This window comes from Lutra lutra, chromosome 12 (assembly GCF_902655055.1).
Source record: "Lutra lutra chromosome 12, mLutLut1.2, whole genome shotgun sequence".
NCBI classification, from domain to species: Eukaryota; Metazoa; Chordata; class Mammalia; order Carnivora; family Mustelidae; genus Lutra; species Lutra lutra.
The window spans coordinates 39,797,905-39,824,569 of record NC_062289.1 but is presented as its reverse complement, the minus strand read 5'-3'; the positions used below and the strand labels follow the sequence as shown (position 1 = coordinate 39,824,569).

General features: G+C 35.5%; 1 protein-coding gene across 7 annotated transcripts in view; it reads right to left on the bottom strand.

Moving 5' to 3' along the window:
- The window catches only part of CCDC178 (coiled-coil domain containing 178), a 445,791-nt gene that overhangs the window by 149,281 nt on the left and 269,845 nt on the right, over positions 1 to 26,665 (bottom strand). Inside the window, exon 19 of one of the 7 annotated variants that reach the window (XM_047698301.1) lies at positions 13,211 to 13,269. The exons of the other annotated variants lie outside the window; for them this stretch is intronic. Within the exon in view, the coding sequence (XP_047554257.1) occupies positions 13,267 to 13,269 (3 nt within the window). The 3' untranslated portion in view covers positions 13,211 to 13,266. Of the gene's footprint in view, positions 1 to 13,210; positions 13,270 to 26,665 lie in introns of those variants that run through there. 7 annotated transcript variants of the gene reach the window in all.

Sequence of the window (26,665 nt, the reverse complement as noted above, 5' to 3'; positions counted from 1 at the left end):
TCTCAATAATGAATTTATAGGAGGATTTGCCAATTTACTATCTATTCCTGAAAGTCAGTGACCTTCAAATGTCCAATGAAGTTTCAGGTTTATAAAAATTTTAAATAATGGTATTCTACTGATACTCTTTGGAAATTTTTTTTATGCTTAACTTTACAACTTTGACTTAATTTTAACAATATTATTATTACATGTGAGTGAAACAAAGAGGGAATGATACTGGTGGAAATATGTCCAGGGGAAATAATGTTACCACTACTGGAGTTGAAGAACTTATAAAAGATTAACAGTAGGAGATATTTAACAAGGGCACAAAAGTTGGGGTCAGAAATATAATCAAAGGTAAGAAGAAAGCAGAAACTAACAAGAGAATAAGATGACTTCTACATGCTTTTAAATTCAAATCCAGCTGAATCTTATCAGTAAAATCTTTTTCTTAAGGTCTTGGCTAAATGTAAACTTGAAAAAAAATTTGTTCCTAAAACCATTAAAGAAAAATTTGATTGCTATCTCTGTATGTTAAAATAATTGTGTTTTGAGTTTACAGTGTTATTTCATTCACTCATTCATTCATTTTCATTAATTACTTATTCAAAACTTTGAATTTAATAACTACTATACGCCAAACTCTAGAATATAATGGTGAATCTCCAAAATTCGTAGTCTTGTGGTAAAGACTTGTATTATAAATCACAGAGGGGCACCTGGGTGACTCAGTGGGTTAAAGCCTGTGCCTTCTGCTCAGGTCATGATCCCAGGGTCCTGGGATGGATCCCCACATGGGGCTCTCTTCTCAACAGAGAGCCTGCATCCTCCTCTCTCTCTCTCTCTCTGTCTGCCTCTCCACCTACTTATGATCTCTGTCAAATAAATAAAATCTTAAAAAAAATCACACAAATATATAATTAGAATGTAGAATATATATTACTTGGTATTATACTACTTGAGAAGTAAAGATTTGAAAGAAGTATATAAAGAGCACTTACACATTTTATTTTTGCACTGAACATTATTCTAAGGATATAGCACATGTCCAGCCTTAGCAAGAGTTTTTTGCTAAAGGCACATCTGGGTGTGCCATTGACTTTCACAAGGTATGGAACCCCTTGAAACATAACATTTTTCTGGGGTTACCTAATTGGCCCATGATACCCCAAGTACTGAGAAACCATACCTAAAGAAAGAACTGGCTTCTCCTTCTGTCACCAAAAATGCTGAAAATTGAAGGCAGATTGAGACCCCAAGATATACAAATGGTAGGTCCTCCATTTTCTTCTTCACTTGACCTTTCTTATTTTTTAAACCATGGATTTCATCTTGGACTTTTCCTCCATTTCAGTTTATTTTTCTCAGTCTTTCCCTCTCACATGGGGCAAATAAAGAATAGGGAATTATAATTAAAGGACTGGGTTCTTTTTCTACAAAACGGTAGCTCATCTCTTTATGTTTTGCCCTGTGACACAGAGATAAGAACTCAGAAATAGGGCTGAAGTTGAATGTGGACTTATGAATTCCACACACAATGGAAAGAATTAAGACAAAAGCAATCATCTCAGTTACATTATTATCCTCATTTTACAGAGAAACGAAGGCAAGAAAAGTCAGGTAAGGCAAATTGTACTTTCCAAGAAAAGACAACAGAAGTACTTTCATTCCACATGTTGTTTCAGATCTTGTTACTTCCTTTGGAGAAGCATAATGTTTTTCTCTTCCCCTTGTACCTGAGTAGACTTGTGGTTTCACCAGCCAAAAGAGTATGGTGGAAAGGATACTATGTAACTTTCCAGGCTAGTTTATTTAAAAATCTGATTTTAAAGAAGCCAGTTTGTTTGTTTGTTTATTTATTTATTTATTTATTTATTTTACAGATTTTATTTATTTATTTGACAGAGAGATATCACAAGTAGGCAGAGAGGTAGACAGAGGGAGAGTGGGAAGCAGGTTCCCCGCTGAGCAGAGAGCCTGATGCGGGGCTCGATCCCAGGACCCTGAGATCATGACCTGAGCTGAAGGCAGAGGCTTAACCCACTGAGCCACCCAGGTGCCCCAGAAACCAGTTTATTTAAAGACAAACCAATCAACTTCTGCCTGGCCCTCTCTTTGGGGACATTCATCCTTAGAACCAGCTACCATATTACAAGGAATCCAGACCTTATGGAGAAGTTATGTGTAAGTGTTCCAGCAAACAATCCTACCTCAGGTGGCAGAGAACAGTCAGCATCACTCATGAATAAATGAGTCATTTGAAGACAATTCCAATCCTTAGCTTCTGAGTCACCCAGCTGATGGTTCAGAAAGTGTGAGATAAGAGACAAGGCTCTGCTGTGTCCTGTCTAAATTTCTGACACATAGAATCATGAGCCATAAAATTTGGCGGTATCTATTATGCAACCACGGTGACTGAAACACCCAGACATCTTGTGTAAGATTACAGACAAATTTAATGGAGACTTGAGCTGTTCATCCAGGCAGACTGGCCCTAGATCCCATACTCTTCACCATCCAATATATTTCCTTTGTAAACTTGAGCCACCACTCAACACTATGCAGCACTGTCTTTATAAAACCTAATGATATTAAATAAATTAAAAAAAAAAACAAAAAACAAACAAACAAAAAAACCTAATGATATTAAACAATCAAATAACAGAATTACCTTGTTCTGAACATACTTCCACCAAGCAAATCTCTTTTTATAATCTGGCTAACACACAGCTTGTTGACATAGATAAAATGAGCTGCTGAAGAAACTAGAACTTGGTCCCCTTTGAAGCCACTTTTTATTATAAGTCAATATGGGTATGTTGGTTATATATAACCAGTCTCTTGGTTTTTTGTTTGTTTGCTTGTTTTACCTACACAATTCCATAGTCCATGATTTGATTAGGACTGATGCATTCAGTGCAAGACCAAGTGCCCAAGTGATTAGACATTTACAGCTGAGGACGCACAATTCTGGACTAGGTTGATGCAACAATGCTGCCCATTGGCTCTAATGGAGGTCCAGCCAGATACACTTACCCTGGAGAAAGTCTAAACATATTTGAACATTTTTAAAAAATTTAATGTGGATTAATGGCAAAGGAGATTACAAGACAGAAACTTGATCTAAACATTCTGGAGAGATGCTTATGATTAAAGTATTTGCACTGTGCATGTATATGTAGAAGACCTACATAGCTATTACAAATACTTTAATGTTATTCAAATAGTCCTAGTGTCCATACCTAAATTTATGGTAATGTATCACCTAAACCCTCAGTCATTATTAATACAGGCCTTTGGATCCAGTTTGCCAGGCAGGGGGACTATAATTACATATTGTAAAAAAGTTGTCATCTTTGACCCAGTTCTAATTCTAAGTGTCCCATCCTGATATGATTATGTGCGGCTGCCTCAGGTGATCTTTCCTGATGGCATGTCATCTCCTGATTCTTGGTTATTAGTAGTTTACTGTAGAAGCTCCTTGCTCTTTCCACATCCTGCCACGGCTTTGCTGGCTGTTAGTGACACATGTGTCCATGTTCTTACATAGATTGCACCACACTCACTGGAGTCCCGTGGTTGGAAAGGATTGACTTCCTGCCAGCACCACCAGAAAACAAAAATCGTATTGTGGTATTTACTGATTAATTTACTCCAGAGTATCCTCATGTTTAGCTTTTGTTCATTCAATCATTTGTTCAGCAAACCCTGAGTAAGTTTATTCTCTGGGTCCCATTCCATGGCTACCCATGGATTAATAAGAATAGAATGTCACCCTTTTCACCAGGAATTAGAAGCTAGAGTAGGAGGATGCAGAAGAGTAAACAAGTCTATTTTGAGGTATCTCTTGAAGTATCTGTAATCAATTCTACCAGGTGGAATTGATTCCACTAGATGGGGGAGTTGGTCAGAAAAGGCCTCATAGAAAAAATAATCAGAGATTTGAATCTTAGAACAGTCTTTTATTTGGCAGGGATCAAAACTCTCCTGCGACGTGGGTCAACATATATTTGAGCAAAGCTGGGTGAGTCAGTCAAGAGGAATGTTTTTATGGCCCCTTTAGAACTATTAGATTGTTGTTACCTATGACTTGTGAATTAGGCTTTCATGGATTGTGTTAAATGTTCTGTTATCTCTAGGCTTTAAAATATTACTATGCAAACAATGAAAAGTACCCATATATTTAGTATCCCACTGATGCAAAGCATCATAAATAATGCTCCATTCCAAGCACCAGTGTTTCAGTAGCACATGATCTTGTACATATGTTCATGCATTAAACCAGTGATATCATACTATTAAAACCCCACAAATGCCTTGGGCACATCTCTGCCAGTTTAGGACATTGGATTGGTAGCTTTGCATGCAGTGACCCTTTGATATTATTCAAGTAAGCAACAGTACCGAGACTGATTCATGGAATGTGCAGGGGATAGAGTTAAGAATAAAGGAGACCTAGAGGCTTGAAGTCTCTTTGCGAACACTGTCACTTCAAAAGCATTCCCTTTGATTAACGGGAATTAGCATGGTGAACATAAATGCCTGAAAAACATGCCAATTTTCTAACGATATAACAGACATGGAGAAAGCATATGTATAGGTGCATCACCTACTGTGTGCAGAGATGCATTACTGTATTGCTGTTCCCTTAAAATCTATACACCAATTACTACAGAAAACGAGAGTCCTCCCCAGTGTTTCCAAGAAGCAAGTCTGTAAGAATGATATGTGTCGATACCCTGAAGCCTCAAAGGAGCAAATAACTGTTCTAACTCTCCCAGGACCCACTTCCTTGTCTGTGCTGCCATGGAAACCAGTCTCTTGTCCAACATGAGTTCTCTGATAATTAGTCTTGAACATTCTTGATTTTTAAATGAACAAATCAGTCCTCTGCATCAAGGTTGTTACGTGCCTCAGACTCTATATATTACCATGTTTGACAGAATGCTCTCTATCCAGTAATTTATTCAAAATGCTTACTGAGCAACTGGTATACACAAAGCACTCTTGGGAACACTCTGAGAGGTCGAATAGCACCTGTCCCTGCCAGGTTCCTGGTAGTAACTCCACTCCAGCATCCCCACACAAGACTACATACATATATGATAAACAATCAGGACTCTTTATTTTAGCTCCATGATGGGGTTACAAATATAGATGCTGTCAATTCACTCATAATGTTCACCAACGGAGACTATGACATTGCCTCTTAAAGAATTCAGAAGTATCCACTGAGTACCCATTGAGTATTAATACTCTGTATTAACCCTGCTTGTTCCTTATTATTTTTAGATGTTGTTCATTGTAGGTATTTGGCCGGGAATTATTGATACCAGCATGAAAAAATACACAATTTCAGGGCTGAGGAAGCTTGCAATCAGATAAGGAAACTGAGGCATTCACAAAGCTAACTACAACAGAATACATCAGACATGAAAAAGGATAAAAGACATATCCAAATGATAGTAGTTCCATGAGAGATCAGTTCCAGTGAAAGTGATAAGCAAAGTTCCAAGGAAGAGTCATTTTTTAAAAGATTTTATTTATTCATTTGAGAGAGAATGAGAGTGAGAGAGAGAGCATGAGAGGGGAGAGAGTCAGAGGGAGAAGCAGACTCCCCGCTGAGCAGGCAGTCCAGTGCAGGACTGGATCCCAGGACTCCAGGATCATGACCTGAGCCAAAGGCAGTTGCTTAACCAACTGAGCCACCCAGGTCCCCCAAGAGTCATCTTTTTAAAGCAGATTCTAAATATATTTCACATACAGAGTCCTGTCTATGTTATCAGCAGGAAAAATCTATCCTAGAGCTATAGATGCTTGTTAAATATTAAAAACCATATAATTAACGTGGGTATATGTTGACTGTAGCATTTCTCCTATAACTACCTGATGTATTTAAGAAATGCTTTACAGGGGTGCCTGGGTGGCTCAATCGTTAAGCGGCTGCCTTTGGCTCAGGTCATGATTCCAGGGTCCTGGAATCCAGCCCAGCATTAAGCTCCCTGCTCAGTGGGGAGCCTGCTTCTCCCTCTCCTACTCCTCCAGCCTGTGCTCTCTCTTTCTCATTGTGTCTCTCTTTCTGTCAAATAAACAAATAAAAAATCTTTAAAAAAAAAAAAAGAAAGAAATGCTTTACAAATGCCACTTCCATTAGCTATTGAATTTCTATCTGACCAGTTTTCTTCCATATAATGCATACCCCTCAAAGAATGCAATGTAACGGATCAGAGAAACAAATTTTGTAGTAAGAAAAAGAGGGTAAAAATTGGTGTCACATAATCTATATACACCAGTGAATTCTTTCAAGGTAAAAATACATGATGTAAACAATTATATTACATGCATGCCCTCTATAAGTGATAAACCACAGTAATAATAATTCCTATAAATTTACTACTTATTAAGTAAACTTCAAATTTTAACCTTTCGTTAAATAATGTGTCCTCTACTATTGTTTAAGACTGTTAAACAGAAACATATTTGTATATCACTTCCTTGCTAAATATTTCTATGCGTTTTGTAATTTAATTGTATTTCAATTTGTCAATATTTTTAAAATATATATTTAAAGGCTGGTACTCTTTTCACCATGGCAGGTGAAAGACTGAACAATTTCCTCTTCATATGCACGTCCTGATTTGAATAGTTTAAGATTTAGAAAGGTTTCCTATTTACTCACATTTTAATGATATACATTTCTACTTCACTGGTGGAAAAGGCTGATCGGTCACAGAAAGGTCAGTTAACACTAAATAGACCCTTTCTTTAAGTAATTACAAAGAATAATATCTTTGTGCTGATGGCACTGCCCATGGAGTGGGTGATGCAGAGAATTAATGTGCTGCCTTGTTGGCCCGTGGGATAGAGATTCCAATACAATAACCACAACTTATTCTAATTATGCGGCTTTAAAAGGTCATCAGCAAAAAGAGTTAAGGAATTATCAACTAACTTTATCCTAAAGTAATAATGTACCACATAAATGCAGAAACTGTAAGAACAGTACCTAGAAACTTTATTACAAATGTGAGACTGATCTAAGAGGTTCAAGTACATACAATATAGCATAAATTAACTAAATTCATTGAAAAATTAAAATATATTTTATAACTTCTTATTGCTACAGTCAAGTAACCTGAACTCACCTTTTATTTGTAGCAAATGTTTAATTTTGAAAATATTTATGCTTAATGCCAATTTCATTGCCACGTCCATGTTATATGAGAATTTAAATATTTCTTTTTAAAACCTATTTATAAAATCTTTATAAAATCCATTATAAAATAATGCTTGCTGATTATATTACACACAAATAGTAGAGAGGCACATGAAATAGAATATTAAAGTTCTTCTTCACACATACACCCATTTTCATACTCTAGACAGACAGTATTAGTTTATTCCAAGAGTTTAAGGAACAGAAACTTTTCAAAAACACTTACTTGTCAATGAGGAAGTGGAGGCCAGGAAAATCAATTTCTTATCTAACGTCACACAGGAAGAGAATATCAGTACTGCTAGAATATAATCTGATTTCAGCCTAATATCCTTTCTGGGAATATATCACTTCCTAATCTTGAATGTGAATTACAGAACATTTTAGATTCTAGATTGATAGGTGTGAATGTTCTAATTTTTGGATATTTTATAGAATTATATCAGTCTTTCAAAATAAACTGCATGCTCATGGAGAAGAGAGTTTTTTGGAATTAAATATATACATAACTATATGTAATTAAATATATGTTAAAAAAATGCTTCAGTGTCTTTTCCTTGGGAATGTGGGGTCAGAAAAATTTAGGCCCAATTTCAGAAGTGCCAACTATGAAACGTATAGTAAATTATTTGCAGTCTAGTAAAATATCCTTATAGATAAAATTATTACTAATGCTTTTTCTCTTCTGCTCCTCTCAGTTAGATAGTCTCCTTACTGATAAGCGATCATGAGCATCTCTGATCGCCTGATGTTGTTACTTATATTGGAGCACTGTCTAAACCTTTGTGATGGATCTCAATAGGATTAAAAATACCTGAGGCAATTTTCTATAAATACTCATTTTGAGACCCATCTAGTCCCAAGTAACTTAATCCCGATATGGAAAAAAAATCACTTTCTTTTTTAATATTTTATTTATTTATTCTACTGAGAGAGAGAAAGCACAGCAGGGGGAACAGCAGGCAGAGGGAGAGGGAGAAGCAGGATTACCCTGAGCAGGAAGCCCGAGGTGGGGCAGGATCCTCGGGTCCTGGGATCATGAACTAAGCCGAAGGCAGATACATAACAACTGAGCCACCCAGATGCCCCCCAAATCACTTTCTAGAGCAAGTTTCATCAAATTATGCCTTTCCAGCCAAATCTAGCCCACCGCCTATTTTTGTAAAGAAATGTTAGTGGAGCACTATTCCCTTGTTCATTTACGTATTGTCATGATTGCCTTTATTCTGTGGTGGCTGAGTTGAGTAATGGCAACAGAGACTGAGTGGGTCACAAAGCCTAAAATATTATCTTTTCCTTTATACGAAAAGTTTGCTGAACCTTGCTCTAGTATATCAGTATCATGAAAAACAAAGTTTCAATCTAGGTCTCTCATTCAAGGTTGATTTTGGCTGTACATATACCTGCACAAAGAGAAAGACTGCTGAAAGCATTTTGTTTTTCAAGCAAAGGCATATATTAAGGAGGCACAGCCTATTAATAATTCAAAAGCGTCTCCAAGACCTTTAAAATAAGGAGATGCTTGTGAGCTTTTTAAGTGCCCTCAAAATGGACACGATAACTTTGCAGAGAGTTGTCAGAGCTGTGAAGATACCATAAATAATGCCTGAATGCATCTACCCTACACCTTCTTCAATTAAATGTGGTTCGTGTAGGTCCTGCATTATAGGAAGCTAGAGGTCTGTTCATTGTTCTACTGTAATTTCTGATTTGGGGGTCCATGGTTAACTTTACATTGCTAAGTTAAAGTTTAATTTTGCAGGTGACATAGATGTCCATTCATTTGCTGAATGGCTTAGTAAAATGTGGTGGTCACCTACCATGAAAGACTATAAAATGATTAGAAGAAAGGCACTAGCTATATATTATAGTAACACAGGATGATCTTTAAAATAGTATTGAGTACACAAGACAGAAACAGATTGATAAATATTGCATAATTCAACACACGAGAAAGTACCAATGAGAACTGGAAAGAAACAACTGGGAATTAAAGGTATGGGGAGGCAAAATAAATGAAAATGGAAAGATATGCAGGTTCTATGTAGTCAGCAATGACACCATTCTCTCTTAAAATGATTAAATGGATGGGTTATTAGATCTTACACATTTTTTTTCAGGGTTTTAATGAAAACCCTTAAAATAAGTCACCAAATACCAAACAACTCTAGTATATATCTCTGCAACATAAGGTCCCCCAGGGCCACAACCCTAAGATTTATTCTGAATATCAACTAATCATGGTCATAACATATGAAGACATGAAGAAATCTGTCATTATAATTATTTACCAAATTTATAGTTATTTCCCTCTATGTCTTCCTTTTCTCTCATCTTTCATTTTTCTTCAACTTATTTATTACTTTTTTTCCTATTGCTTCATCCTCATTATGTTTGCCGAGCATGATGCCATTCAACTAAATTCCCCTTTTTATCATCCTTCCTGAAGATACTATTTTCCCTTCCCATCATTTCCTCAACCTATTTTTCTTTCCAAGTCACCATGGCATAAAAATAGAAATGTCTCAAAAAATGAAAAACATTTGGGATATAATGACTGCCCCATGTATTTTTTTTTTTTTTCAGATTATAAGACACTTCACAGAAATCTAAGACAATGAATAAAAGGTGAGATGTATATTGTGTAATTCACCTATGGCTGCCTTCATTTTGAAGGCTGGCAAGATACTCATTTGGATAGTGGTGGTGGAAAATGAATGAAACTGACAACGTTTGGTCTTTCTGGAAAGGCGGATTAGAGATAGTTTATGTTTCTGTATCAATATGCCATGTTAGCCAGCATGAAGGCACAAGAGTGCCAATAAGTTTGCTTAAGTAACTATAGGACAAATACAATTATATTCTTATACAGAGATACATGTAACTAGTTTTCTGTTTAATCTATCTAAAGACATGAAGAAAGCCAGAGAATAAAAAAAACGTAAAACAAGCTAGAATCTCTTAGTAGGGATGCAGAACAACAAACAACAATAAACCTGGCATTTATGTTATTGGGAAGTAATTCCTAACTCACTGATAGCAAATACTGCACATATGTACTGATACATGGTGAAATGTGTAAAGATTAGAATTTTCAACTTGTCTTGGAAAACTGGCACTGAGTAAGGCCCAGTCAGTACTATACTACTGTACTATGTATAGCCGTCACTGCAGTCACCATTATTTATTATAGTTATTATAGTTAATATCTTTGTATTAATTTCCTTCTATGAACTTTTTGTACCTTATTTTTTGGCCCAGTACATATTAGTATCTCAGTAAACATTACTGAATGACTAGATAAATGAACTATATTATACTCATGTCCTGTTGACACAGGGCAGTGGAAATAGGTGGGCTGAACGTGAATAATTTTTATTTTGTTTAAAAATCTACTCCAGCCAAATGTTCTTAAATAGGTGGACTTTTTGGAGTATTATAGTTGGAAGGCATTTTACATGTTTTCTCATTCTGTAGAGAAACATTTCACAATTCATTTTTACAACATAAAAACATAAAAATTTACCCATTTACATTTTGACTGAGAAAAATAATAAGGTTTCCAGTTCTTTAAATCCTAGTTTACAAAAGCATTTTACTGTATAATCTCTCTGTGTTGTATTCCAGTTTACTTGTAGGTTTTCCTTGGAAGACTAACAGAAATCTAAACTACCTGCTTTGCTGCCTTTATACACTTTGCTAAGCTGTGTTCTCACAACCCAGGAGATTAAAATGAAAAAAAAAAAATAGTAAGACAGTTTCACAAGAAATAACTATAACTTGATTTTTAAAAAATACAGAGGATCTTCTTGGTTGCAGACGGATAAGAACACTTTAAAAGAAAGCTTAAAAGTAATAAATAAGAGGGGCGCCCGGGTGGCTCAGTGGGTTAGCATCTGCCTTAGGCTCAGGTCATGAACTCAGGGTCCTGGGATTGAGCCCTGCATCAGGCTCCCTGCTCAGTGGGGAGTCTGCTTCTCCCTTTCCCTCTTCCCCCACTCCTTCTGCCCTGCTCATGTATGCACATTCTCTCTCTCTCTGTCTCAAATAAATGAAATCTTAAAAACAAACAGTAGTAAATAAGAATACAGTAGCAGCATTCAAATTACTTATCCCAAAGATTTTTAAAAAAACAAAACAAATTTCCCATGTATTTCAATGGCTTCATTATGTTTTAAATTGAAACACTTTATACACTGTTCTCTCTTCAGATGAGACAGGCAAAGCTACTCAGTTTCATAGGGTTCATCCTTTCTTTGTCCTATGTTCCAAGTGCCATTCCTACTTCATACCTTTGCCAGTATCAGGCAAACTTTCTCCCTTGTAAACATTTCTTTCTTTCAATTTTTCTAGGAAGAAAGGAAAGAAGGGAGGGTGGGAGGGAGAGAGGAAGGAAGGAAGAGGAGGGCGGGAAAGCCTCCTGGAATAAAATGCTATGTTCACTTCTGAAACCTTCTTTCTTTGATCTCAGAGCAAACATTAGCCTGAGCATAGCCCTCAAGTGGAAATCAGTTCATTCATTCATATGCCATTATGTGCTGAAATCTGGACTCCCCCCAATGAAGAAACCACGAGCTTAAATTTGAATAAAATGACATTCACGGAAGCTATCTGAAGTCTATGAAGGCCATCTATTCTTCCAGGCATCTGTGATCAAGTCAGCCCTTCAGAAGTGTGTCCTTGGGGGTTCTTATGGATAACTCTTAGGGCTATCATCTCAGGAGCCTATGAATATGCTCTTGTTCACAGCAAAGGAGATTGCAGGTGTGATTTCAGGACAGAACGGGAGCTGAAGGGATGATTTTTAGATTACCTAGGTGGGACAATCTAAACACATAATTTGTTAAAACTGGAGAATCTTTCTGGGCTGAAGTTCAGAGAATGTAAAGGAAGATATAGGACAAAATTAAAATGAAAGCAAGACTTGATCATCTCTTTTTCCCCATTTAAAGATGAAGGGAGGCTACAAGTCAAGGAATGCAAGGGCCTCTGGAAGGTAGAAATGGCCTTCTGTCCATAGCCAGAAGGAAAATAGGGACCTAGTTCCCACAACTGCAGGAAACTGAATTCTGCCAGCAATCTGAAACTGATGCTTCTAGGGAGTCTCCCACCACTTGATTTCAACCCAGTGAGACTCACTCAAGACCTCTGACATACAGAGCTGTGAGAAAATAACTTAGTATTTTTTAAGCTTCTAAGTTCACATGAATTTATTAAGTCAGCAACATAAAATTACCATGGTGACTCAGGTATTGTGTTAGGTCCTAGATTTATAAGAATTAATAATATGTTCCATAAAAACTGTTTGATGATGGAAAATCAAGCCTTGACTCTTCTTTGCAACAAGTTCATTGATAAATGAATTTTTAAAACTATTGAATAATTCACTTATTTTTGTATAAAGCATTTATTCTGTCAGTGTGTGATGTAGGTTATAGCATGTGAACAACCACCCAAAAATCAATTCTAACATGATATAGACCACGCCATGAGCTCCCAACTAAATTTCTGCTGTGCCAGATAGACTAAACTATTATCTCTATTTTGAAATATATTTATTCATTCACTTGACAATTTATTGATTATATATTAAAGGTCTATTATTAAGATAGTGAAGAAAATTTGATGGTTACATGTTTCTTCATAGTGATTAAATATAAACTTAAATATATTATGAATATCCTATTCTGTTAAGTACAAAACTCCCTAGTTCATAATTTTTAAATGCTTAACTTGTCTATCGATGGTTGATCATGCAAATGATTTTGAATTCAACTTACAATAATTAAAAAAAGCTCTTCTGTTAAAGACATTATTTGTGTGGGATAAATTACTAAAAACAAAACAAAACACAGCAAGTAAAAAGGACACCTCTGTCTATTACCTCTGTCTATTACCAAAATAACTTTGTTTTTTTGTTTTTGTTTTTCTTTCCTTCTTAAAGCTGGTCTGGGTCTGTTTCTGCCTAAGTATTTCTGAGCTGTCTATTGATATGTTAATGGAACAGTACTTCATTCCAGTGGCAGCCAGGTCCAGTTTGACCCCTCTTTCCACATCAGATGCAGTTACTACAAGTAAGATTCAAGTATGGTTCAAGTATGGTGATTTATACACCACAGGTCATTATAACTTTTGACAGTCTAAGAAACTGTTGAGTGAGTAATTTCTTAAACTTTCAGAAATATTAACCAACTCTTACGAATATAAACAGATTGCTAGATTTCTAAGATAATTATATAATTTTTATATCTATATACATAATACAAGGAGAATAAACTTGTCAAAACTGCTAAACCATCTAAATGGCAAAATATGTTTAAAGAAATTTTACTGTACTCTCTTAAATCTGGAATATATAGTCAATGCTCACCTAAATTCTGTTTTATTAAAAAATGCAAAATTTTTGCAGTTGGTATATATCCTTTATAAGAAGGTTGTGGCAAGTGTGTTTTCTATCCATTAAAATCTATGTTAATTACATTGATTTGTTTTAATTTTTTTTTTTTTTTGAGGGGCAACATACCTACATGAATACATAGTTTTTATTGAGGGGCAACATACCTACATGTAGGCAACATACCTACATGAATACATAGTTAAAAAGAATTTTTTAAAAATAAATGAACATCCCTACATTACCAACACCTAGATGAAAATATAGAAAAAATAACCCTCACCCCAAAAGCTTCGCTCTTGTCCCTTTTCAGTTAATAATGAACCACACTCCCAACTCATAAGTTTTGCTTACTTTCAGTTGTCATATAATTATAATCCCACAGTGTATATACTTTTGAGTCTGGCATCCTTTGCTTATTACCAATTCTGTTGGATTCACCCACATTTTTCTGTGTGGCAACACTTCATTCATTACATTGCTATATATTATTCCATTGTATGAATAAACTACAGTTTATCCATTCTGCTGTTAATGAATTTGTGTGGGGGAGCTATTATGAATAAAGTTGTTAACGTTTTGTACAAAACGTTAATGTATTTTGGACACATATATACTAAATCTTGACATCTAGAAGTCAAATCATACATACATTCAACTCTAGTTTGATAGTGTCAGCATTTTTTAAATGTGTATACCAATTTATCTTCCCACCTGAGATATTTGAGAGTTCCTGTTACTCTACATTCTTATCTATATTTTTAAATTTCAGCTATTTAAATAAGTATTTAGAGACAAGTAATGAGAGTTTTAATTTGCATTTCTATGATTATTATAATGACTGCCTTTTCATATGTTTATTGCCCCTTTGTATAGCCCTTTTTGCGAAGTGATTTTTCAAGTGTTTGCCATTTTTTCTTAATTAAGCTGCCTATCTTTATTGTTCTGTTAGGGGTTCCTCATTTATTATGGATGAGAGGATTTTGCTGGGTAAGTGTATCCTAAGTAGTTTTTCTAACTGTGGCTTGTCTTTTCATTCTTTAACGGTGTCTTGATCAATGGAAGTTCTTAATTTTAAGACTACAGTTTATGAACATTTTCTTTCACGACTGATACTTGAATCTTATTTTAAACATCTTTAGCAACTCCAGAATAAGTCAGATGTTCTCATATGTTTTTCTTTAAAAGCTTTATATACCTTTCACAATTACATATGTAGTGGAATTGATTTTTATATATGTTGTGAAATAAAAGGTCAAGATTATTTTTTAGTATAGATACTTAATCACTCATGTGTCATTTGTTGATTTTGTAGCAGTTATTTTCCAATACATTCTCTTACACAATTTTGGTGGCATCTTCTTATAAATCAACAAGCCATGTTTACATTCTGGGTCTGTTTCTGGAACCTGTATTCTACTGTATTTTTCTCTTATTTTTGCACCAATAGCACACTTTCTTATACTGTCCTTATAGTAAATCTGGATATCTGGTAGTGTAAGTCTCTAACTTTATCCTTCTTCAAGTATGTCTTCACTACACTTGACCTTTAGGGGGTCTCATACATTTCAGAATATTCATGCATCAATTTCCAAAAATTCTGCTTGAGTTTTTAATTTTGATTCCATTACACATATAAGTTAATTTGGAAGAACTCACATTCTTTAAAATTTGAAATTTCTAATTCATAAACTTAGTAGATCACTTCATTTGTTTAGAATATCTTTGATTTTTGTCAGAGATGTTTTGTAGTTTTCTGTGGAGAATACTGCTATATGTTTTGGTAGACACATACCTGGGCATTTGATGTTCAGCTATTCAATTATAAATAGTATCCATTTAAGATTTTATCATTATTTATGGCTACTATATGGATAGGCCATAAATCTTTGTTTATTTTCAATCCACTGACTCCAATTCATGAATTAATTTTAGCATTTATCTGTAGAATCCATTAGACTTTCAATGTATAAATAATGTTTTCAAATAATTGCAGCTTCTAAAGTCATTTTTTTCTCATGTTAAACAAGTTATTTCCTATTTCTGGTTTGTTAGTTATCATGAATGGTCTTTAAATTTCACAAATCTATTTCAATTATTATTTGATTCTTTCCTTCCTTTACTGTTAATGTGATCATTTATATTTATAGATTTTTTTAAGGATGGAAGTTGCTTTGGTTTGGGGTAGGTCAAACATCTTCTTGACCAATTTTGCATGTTATTAGTTAAATTTTCACATTTTACTTTCCTCCATGGATTATATGAAAAAATTATTTAGACACAATTAATATGAGGACAGCAGTTAGATACAATGGGAATGACAGGTCTCAAAGTCTATTGTGTATTAGCTGTGTATTACTATTATTCTCCTTTCATAAGATCAATAAAATTTGCCCCACTACCTAACATGGTAGTTATAAAAATAAAATAACTGAGTGGAAGTGAAAATGTATGGTAAAGTATACAGAAGGACTAGTAATATAAAGTTCAAGTGGTCAATTATTACGTACTTCATTATAGTTCCATTTAATAAAATTATAATGAAATATATAATTTTAATCTTTTTTCCTAGTACTTTTATTTTCCTTGAATGCTAAAGCTAGATTGTCTACCACTTTTCTTCCCTAAAGCTATCCAGATTGCCAAAACTAACAAATGAGAAAGTTTCAAACCAATAAGTCTTTACCAAACTGTTGTATTAAATATATAAAACTATTCAGCTTTCATAAATCTGTAAATTACATATCAACATTTAAGTTGGATAATAAGCCTGGTATTTTTTATATTTTGATAAGACAAAAAAAAATCACAATTTTTATATGGCTTTAGTCTAAATGTAGCTTCCTAAAATAAGCTCTCTGGCTTTTACACACTCAGATCAGTACAAGCACAGTCTAAGTTTCTCTCCAGTTTTCTGTATAGGGAAAATGGACTGCTAGCAAAATTCTCTGCCCCACTGTGTTAGGTAATGTTATATGCTATATTTCTTTTTATTTTCAACCTTTGTGTTACCTAGGAAGAAAGAATAAGTGAAATAAAATTCAAAATAGAAGCTAGATGATCATGTCCAATTTAAACCTGCTAATTATATTCAAAAGTTAAGTTTCCTCTGAAAAAATTAGTTACAAATTTCTCTTTGGAGTTTTCTTTCTCCTTTATTTTCCAGCTACATAACTTATATTCATTCATACATTCATTCATTCATTCATTCATTCATTTGCCTGGAGATGGAATTCTGGAGTAGATTATGTTTTCCTCAAAGATAAAGTGAAGAGCTCAGCAGAAGAGGGTACAACAGCAGAGTCACACTGGCTGTCTACTACAAGTTTCACTTTGTTAGCTTTCATAGCCAGTTAGCTTTAATGTTGGGTTCATCATATGAATTGGGGGAACAAGATCAGCACTTGGGCTCCAAACATCTTCCCTATTATTATCGCTCCATTTGTTTCGGTGATTATTCTGTACCCTACCACAAGTACTTATGGCCAGGACAAACAGAAGATGATGGGGAATTCTTGCATTTCTACAGAGAAAAAAACATGAACATCAAAGAAAATCCATGCTGATTAAAAGGCACACCTATTATAAATGAAATAACCAAGCCGTGGGCCCTAAGTTGACTATGACAGACCCTCGTGAATTCTATTCATAAAAACCAAGGGTTTAAAAAAGTTGTTTTTTTTTTGTTTGTTTGTTTTTAATAAAAATAAGATCATGGTCTTTGATGAGAAACCTCTGCTTATAAGAAAATTCCTTAAAACCCAACTCTACCTAAGCATTTCTTTTTCATTCTCCATGGAATATCAAAATACAAAAGAAAACCCACACTCAACAAGATTAAATGTCTGGTGGGAGGAAGCCACAATGAATTAAATTATAGTTTAGTCTTCCTGAACATTAAAATTTTAAGGAAATTATTTTATACTCTTGTGCACACTGAATTGTTTTGTGCAAATTATCTGTTAAAAATCAACAACCTCCGATAATTTTAAAACACATTTACCTTTAAAGTTAACGACGTGTATGTTTTTTTTGTTGGACTTTGATGTTTTTGGAAAGAGACTTAATGACTTGTCAGTGGCATGACATTTCTTAAATAATTTTAGAATAAGCTGGGGTAAAATTCCTAAATAAATAAAAACTTCAAAATTGGTAAGAAAATAATTTGTGAGGATAAAACCTATCTTGAAATGGTCACAACTACCTACCAGATCTTACCCAGATGAAATTCATTACTTTGAAATTCAACATCTTGGCAAAGTCTTCATCACTAATTAAAATAATAGCAATGGAAGAGTATCTGCAATTACTCTGTTTAGGATAAAATTACAAGGGCTATAAATCTCCAAGCTTCAGGGCATAAACTGATCACCAGCTGGGGTGAGAAAGAAATGTCTACCTATTGTGTAGTTTTGCAAAATTAGGTACATTATATGTTTTACTCCCTCAGAAACATCTGGCACAGGCTACTATCTGAGATGCTTTTGGGCTGAATGCAAGGGACACTACTGGTTAAGTTATAGAAATTGCATGATTCCACACATATATAAAACCTGAAATTCAAGGCTTGCTAAAGGAATGCTGAATTCTTCATCTTAATGTCATTGGTTAAAATTCTTTCCAGGCTAGTGATTATAGATGTCAGGTAGAACATGAGAAATTAAAAAGTATTCAAATTTTTGTGTTAGTCCCTTTGTCATAAAACAGAGCCAACATCATTATAGACAAGACTTGGTAGTTTCCAGAGGGAAATTTTTTTTTTTCTTTTTAAATAGAAAGCAATTGGACTTTGAACTATTAGGGGAGATTGACAAAGGAGAAAAGTGAGTGCAGCAAATGATTTTCTATGATAGCGCCTTTCCCACCCCCATCTTTGCTACTCAAATGAAGAGGTTGGTTTATTTCTAGGCAAAATAGATGTAAACCTTCATGAGATAAGAACTGGAGGATCCCTTCTCTCTTTTAATAGACAAGGTGAAAAGAAGGAAGAGGGGGAAAATTCCGGATACCAGAGAATGTCTGCAGCACAGGGTTCTGTCTCTGTCCTGGGAATGGTGTCCAGCAGGGACCCTAGTGGTCCAGATCACCATGTGATCTGGAGCCAAGCATATGTGAAAAGGTACCTTGGGGCCTGGAAGAGAGAGTGTCCAGTAAGTGAGAAGAACATTGAAATGAAAATTGGACACTGAATTCCAAAATCATTACTAATAGTTAATAAGCACTTAGTGGTTATTAATCGGTTACTAATTAATGGTGGATAACTACATTTACTGATCTGTCCCTAAGTTAAAGGAGGCCTCAGAAAAATCCAGAAGCAGAATATGAGGCAAATAGCTTTTTACCATTTTCATCTATCTTCCATCAAATTTCTAAAACACACACTTGGCAATATGTGGGCTAAATGGAACATGGCAACAGTTGCTTATGCATATATATAATTTAAATGCCTGTAGGATAGTATCTTTCCAATTCATCCTAATCCCTGATGGTCCTTAATGACTTAGTCCCAGTTTTTTCATATCTGGAAATTGCACTCACAGACGGACAGCAAAAGCATTAGTGTTTACAAATATTAGTATAAAAGTATCATGTTTCAATATAGTTCTATTTTATATAATTTCCCTTATTGCAATGTACTATGTCCAGAATTTGTTACAGCTTTATTGCAAGAAAATCCTACGAAAAGTTCATTTTCAACATCTTTTTCCCCATTAGGAATAATAGTAATAGCAAGTTTTAAAGCTCCTGTTTTTCATAATCTGATCACCTTAATAGTCTGTGAAAAACTCCCCAAATTTTGAATTTTTCTTCAGCCACAAACCCTACAATAGAATTCTGATTAAAATGTGTATAGTTACTGGACAGAGATTGTATTTATCTCCATACATATCTCTGCAAGGCTACATTTGTGTAGTTTGGCAATTTTTTTCCTACTACACTCCATTGCTGATAGTTCATAGTTTATTTACAGACATCAGGTAGGTTCCTCCTGAATTTCTATGTACTTTCAAGGAATCAGTGATTCTGTATCAGTCTAGGTACTTTCTCAATTTACTTTGAGAGAAATCTGCTAATAACTCTTCTTTAGGGTTAGTGCATTCTAAGTAGTCATAATATAAATGATAGCCATAATATTGCAAATGAAATGATTTTTAAAACTTGTAGATTATTTTGGCAAATTAATGCCAATCTCAAGTGGAATTTGAGATTATTTTCAGCTTGAAAGCGTTTTTTTTTTTTTAAGTTTTTATTTAAATTCCAGTTAGATAACATATAGTGCAATATTAGTTTCAGGTGTACAATGTAGTGATTCAACACTTCTATATAACACCTGGTGCTCATCACAAGTGCATTCCTTAAACGCCATCACCTATTTAACCCATCCTCTCATCCCCACCCCTCTGGCAACCATCAGTTTGTTCTCTATAGTTAAGAGACTGTTTCTTGGTTTGAAATAGAAAATGATACAATTTTCCTAATGTTTTCTGAAACTTACTATTCAAGGAATTGCCATAGTTTGTTAGTCATCACTGAGACAATTAGGATTTGTGAATCATTAACCTAGGGTCTGCCACACAGCTTCGAAAGCCAGGGTGTTTCTGTAAAGCTGAGCTATTACAGAGGTGGTTTTACCTTTCTAAATCTCAATTCACCTCTGGGGATTCAAGGAAATTTGGGAGATTAGGATCACAACTTTGATGGCTAAACCTATTCCACTCTAGTGCTGTTAAGGACATCTGCTTTAGAAGGAAAATCAAGGATCCAAAGACTACTTGAAAAATTTAAGATAGGAATGGTTTCAATTAATTTTCTAGAAGTAAAATTGTAGATAGTTAGTGGAGTGGCATTGTATTACTTCTGTATTGCTGCATAATAAATCACCACAAATTTAGCAGCTTAACACAACAGCCATTTATTATTTCACACTTCTGATGGTCAGAAGTTCAGGAATGGCCAATTTAGATACTTTGTTCAGTGTTTCATATTCAAGATGTCATCTAGTCTGAGTTCTTCTCTGGAGACTCCACTAGAGCAATATTCCCTTCCCAGCACCCTCAGGTTATTGGTAGAATTTATTTCCTGTGACTCTGTGACTGAGCTCCTTGTTTCTTTATTGGCCATTAGCCAGGCATTGCTGTTGGCTCGTAAGAGACTCACTCAATTCCTTACCATGTGCCCCCTTATAGTTTCCAGTCAGCAATGACGAATCTCCTGTCTAAAACCTTCTAATACTTCAAATCTCCTTTTCCAGGAAAAGCCTAGTCCCTTTTAGGGCTCACACGATTAGGTCAGACTCACCCAGGATAATCTCCTTTTCTTAAAATCAAGTGATTTTGGGACCTTAATTAATTAAATCTGCCGAAATCCCTCACAACAGCACCTACACTAGTGTTAATTGAGTAACTGAAAGAAGTTGTGAGTCATGGGAATCTTGAGTTCAATCAGCAAAATAGAACTACCAGGATAGCTGGAAGGACAGACAGACAGGTATAGATTTATTACAAGTAACTGGCCCACACTGTTGTGGAGGTTGCCTAAGCAAATCCAAAATCTGTAATCAGGAGAGGACAGAAACTATGGGCTAAGACTGTTGTCCACAGCTAGAATTTCTTCTGCCTCTCAGGTCACACTTGCGGTCTCATGGGAAATGATGGGGTCCAAGACACACTACCCCAAAATATGGCTCCTTGGCATCCTGAGTAATTTTAAGCTGAGGATGTTTGAGAAAATAGCAGAAGCATTTCTCTCCTAAAATAAGTTATAAAACGTTGTGAGATGTGCCCTCCCTATACCCAGAGGAAAGGAGCAACCTCATCTCCAAAGACAAAGAAACACTGAGAAGAATCTGAATAAACAGGCCTTGCTAAGTTTTCCTCAGTTTATTATACTTACATCATACTCTTTGACCTATTAATATTTCTACATCATATCAACTCTACATCAAACCTAGCATAAAAATACTCAGATTTAACTGTTTTGTTTGTTTGTTTTGGTTTTCTTTTCCTTATGAAGGCTCTTGTGTAACACAAAATTTACATTAGATAAATTTGTATGATTTTCTCCTGTTAATATGTCTATTAATTTTCAGATTCAGCCAGGGACCCTAAGAAGATCAAGGAAAGTAAGCACCTCACCCTTCCCAACCCGCTACAGGAGCTCCTACAACGAATTGATTGAGGAAACAAAACAAAACAAAGCAAACAACAAAAAAACAAAAAACCTTAGGCCTGGTTTACAAATGATCTTGACATGTAAGCACCACCTGAAAGTGTACCGCTGCAGCACTGTAGTACCTTTCATGAAGGTAGAAGAAGTCATAAATAAGAGTGGTGAAAGAAAACTCTCCTTTAAAAAGAACTTCCTTCTGAGTAGTATATGTAGTTGTTCATTTAGTCTGAAAGGAGAAATTGCCAGAGTCTATATCAATAGCATGAGTCTATATCAATTCACTGGCTGTGGCTAATGGTTTGGCTGAGGGTCATGGACTTATTAGAAAGAATATGATAGTAAAATTAGTAAAAAGAATGTCTAGGGGAAAAGGTTGTATAGATAGACCTCTCTGGGCAAAACAAAACAAACAAAAAACAAAACCCAAACATGAATATTTGTGAATGTTTACCAAAGGGTGACCTCAGCAAAGAAAGATTTTAAATCCAAGTGGCTAGGATGAACCGTTCAATGGATTGTGAGTTAGCCTCTTTCCCCAGTCACTCTATTGGGTTCCATTAGTGTCCACTGAGTTCATGAAAAAAGTAGCCATGGCGATTATGGTAATTAATGGAATGGAAATTATACATGGACTCAGCAACATTTTCTTACACTCACCACGGCTAAGCTGGCTACAGCCACTGCTGAGTGCCGAAAGCACCAGCAGCACAGACCAACAGTGAGGCTCCAAAATGGCACCATTCACAGGGTGAACAGCTAGCTACCTGATGGCAAGCTAATTTACATTAGCCTGCTTTGTTTTTATGGAATAGATGCTTACTATGGTTATAGTACATATAACCTGCAAAACACTTCAGATTTCGATATGGTCGTTTGCCTGGTGGTTATGGTTTATTGACTAGTAGAGTGATCCAAACCTTCATTCCTAAAGTGTGTAGGCCATGCATTCCTAGCTGACTTGGGCTGCTGAAGTTTTCCATTGAGTTTAATTACAGGACATTAGAATACGAAGAGATACCCTTGAGGATCTCCTGTATTACAGATATATTCTTCATTGCCCATTGTGTAGTAGCACCCGATTTCCCCTTGGTAGTCAGGATCAATCACCCAAACCACAGCAGTAGGCTTGTCTAATATTAGAGACTTTCAAAATGCCTTACACACTACCAAAGTATTCCACATGGCATCGTTTCTTACCAACAAACTCATTTCACAGCAATTGAAATTTACTAATGGGCTCAGGCTTATGGAATTCAATGGTCTTATCATGTTCCTTATCATTCTGAAACAGCCATCTGATAAAATGGTGGAATGGCCTTTTGAAGACTCAGTTATCACATCAACTAGGTGGCAATGCTTTGTGGAGCTGAGGCAATGTCCTTCAGGATGAAGTATCTGCTCTAAACCAGCATTCAATATGTGGCACTATTTCTCCCATACACAGGATTCCCCAGTGCATGAATCAAGGGATGAAAATGTAAATTGTTCCACTACACCTAATGTGCCATTAACAAAAGTTCTGCTTTTCATCACATGTTTTTGGCTCTGCTGATACAGAGATCTTAGATCCAAAGGTAAGAATCTTTCACCAGCAAACTATTATTCCACTGAACTAGAAGTTGAGACTTTCACAAGTCTATTTTGGGCTCCTCATGCTAAATCAACATGCAAAAATGGGAATTACTGTTCTGGCTGGGTGATTTATTCTGACTGCCAAGGAGAAATTGTCTTGCTGCTATATAATGGGAGTAATGAGGAGTATGTCTGAAACACAGGTAATTCTCTAGGCATCTTTTATTACTTCCATGTCCTATGATTAAAGTCAATTGAAAATTATCACCACTCAATTTAGGCAGGACTGCTAATAGCCCACACTCTTCAAGAATGAAGGTTTGGGCCAACCCACTAGGTGAAAAACCATGACCAGATGAGATGAAGATATAAGGAATATGAAATGGGTAGTAGAGGAAGATAGCCATATCATATGACATGTGACCAGTTGTAGACATAAAGACTGCAGCAGTTATCAGCATGTCTTTTTTATTTGACTTGATTATGTTTGTGTATGCTTTACCCTAATATTTTTGGTTTGCTCCTCTTATCTTATCCTCTAATCATTTAACATGATGGATAGCTTTATTATCCCAGTATTTAAATTATAGGATGTCAAGGGAGAGGAGTGAATTATCACCCAAGAGCTTTGTATCCTCTTCTGGGGAAAAGGTTAGCATATTTTCAGATGTATGTAGGAGAGTTCTATCATTGTGGGAAGAAATAAGACTTAGTTTTCATCTTTATTTGGAGATTAAGTATGATCTAGAAAGATATGTTAGGTGTGTACTTGACAAAGGGTAGACTGTGTTGGTGTTTTTGACGTGTCAACTTGGCTAGGCTTCATTCCCCACTTTTTCATTCAGACAGTAATCTAGGTGTTGCTGTGAAGGGATTGTGCAGATGTGATTAAATCCTTTAATCAGTCAATTTTAAGTAAGGCAGTTATCCCGGATAATCTGGGTGTCTGACTTAATCATTTGGAAGGACCTGGAAAAAGGGTTAAGCCTTTCCAAGGAGTAGAGATGGGAGTGGCAGGCAGAGTGCAATGGGCAGATATGCGCAGAGGAAAGATGCAGAGAGAAGCAGAGAAGAAATTCCCTTCTGTATACTTCAGCTTGTGCCCTAGGATTCCATCCTGCCTACAATCTATTGTTCCGGATTAACTGCCTTACAAATTTTGGATTTATTCAGTTAGTCTCCATAATAGTGTAAGTCAATTCCTTATAATAAATGAATGAATAAATACATATACATGGGAAGATCGATGATATATGGACAGATATAAATATCTATCTCTCTGCATATATAGATATGAAAATAGACACAGACATAGATATAGATATCCTAGTGGTTCTGCTTTTCTGTTTGAACCCCAACTAATACAGCAGCCATTTTAGAATTCTAGCTAACGAGGGCTTTTTTGGAAGAAGATACCATAGTAATCATTGGAATTAGAATAGAAAGACCTAGGCTTAAGATGAGGTGCTACCACAAAAAGCATCACAATATTGGGAAAATCACTCAACCTAAGTTTCACTTGTCTCTTCTCTATTTCAAGGACTACAGAGTTGTGAGCATCACATGAGAAAAATAAATATGTTAAGTATCTTGTATACTTTAAAATACTACACAAATTTTACTATTTTGGCTAAGAACGCCTGCATTTATTTGTGTTACTCTCCTCACTAGGCAGGACTAAATGGAAGTCAATTTGAATTTGGAGGAAGTCTCTGGCATAAATATGGGCTGCTCAAGTACGGATTAACTGTTGCATTGTAGTTTAGAATATAAAACCAGAAACATTGATATCTAACTTCGTGGGGAGACAAAAGGTAGGATATCCTTGAAATGACTGGTGCAGAATTTTTATGATTTTCATTATATTTCATATCTATTTTACCTTCAAAACATGCATAATGCTGTTAGTAAAATGAGATCATCTATGTAAAGGTAAGAACATACAAGAAAAAAAACTCTTATACTCACACCACCTAGAGAAGTTACATAAAGATTACCTACCATTTCCTCATATGTGAGATTATATTCTTCTGAGGAACTAAAAACTAATGGACAATAAGTGAACAACAATAAAACTAATACTGAATTTCTAGACTTCTGTTATTGACCCCAAAAAGTTGAATGAGCCCACTCTGAGTAACTACAGCTAATGATGGTGTATGCCTGGCTCTTTCACAACTCTAATTATGTTGTTATTCTGCTTTGGTTTTTAGGTGACTTTGCTGTTTTCTTTCAGTTGAGTTTTTTTTTTTTTTCTTTCCAACTTTTTTCTTTTTTTAAGATTTTATTTAATTATTTGACAGAGGGAGACAGAATGAGAGAGGGAGCAGAAGAAGGGGGAGTAGGAGAAGCAGGCTTCCTGCCGAGCAGGGAGCCTGATGCGGGGCTCGATGGGGGGCTCGATCCCAGGATCCTGAGATCATGACCTGAGCAAAAGGCAGACACTTAAGGACTGAGCCACCCAGGCGCCTCATCTTTCTAACACAGTGTAGTTTCAGGTGTAGAATTTAGTGATTCATCACTTACATACAACATCCAGTGCTCATCACAACAAGTGCTGGTGAGTTTCAATGTACTATGAAATAGTCCTTCAAACAATCTAACATGTTTGTAATTAAATTTCTCTTAGACACAGTCTGTGGAAAGAACTTCCATTCTGGGTTTACTGGAACACAAAGAACTAAGAGTACATGCTAAAGTTTGAGCTCTGTGATCCAGAATATATATCCTAGTCTCTGAAAATTTAACCATGAGTACATAGGGCATCACTGGGTATCATCTTGATTTTAAGTATTACTTTGGGTACAGTTCCAAAGTTTCACTTTTATCGTAGTTGACACTTAGAAGGCTTAATTAAGCAAATTCTAATTTAAATTAAAATTTTATTTTGATCACTAAAACAAAACTTTCCAAGTAATTATCAGAATTTTGTTCAGGAAGCATTATCTTTTTAATCGCTATATCTGTATGGAATTTTAATTCAATTATCACTCAAAACCTTTGGTAACAGTCCTCAGGAAAAATGATATATTATTAAAATATCTGAGCTAAATATGCTGGGGAAAAATCATTAACTTCCTAAAGGTATTAGGGAATTTCTGACTAGGACAAGTTCCCAACAAGTTCCATTCCCTCTTTGAGATGTGCTTTTGAAACTGTTAAACTAGGGGCGCCTGGGTGGCCTAGTGGGTTAAAGCCTCTGCTTTCAACTCAGGTCATGATCCCAGGGTCCTGGGATCGAGCCCCGCATCGGGCTCTCTGCTTGGCGGGGAGCCTGCTTCCCCTCTCTCCGTCTGCCTCTCTGCCTACTTGTGATCTCTCTCTCTCTG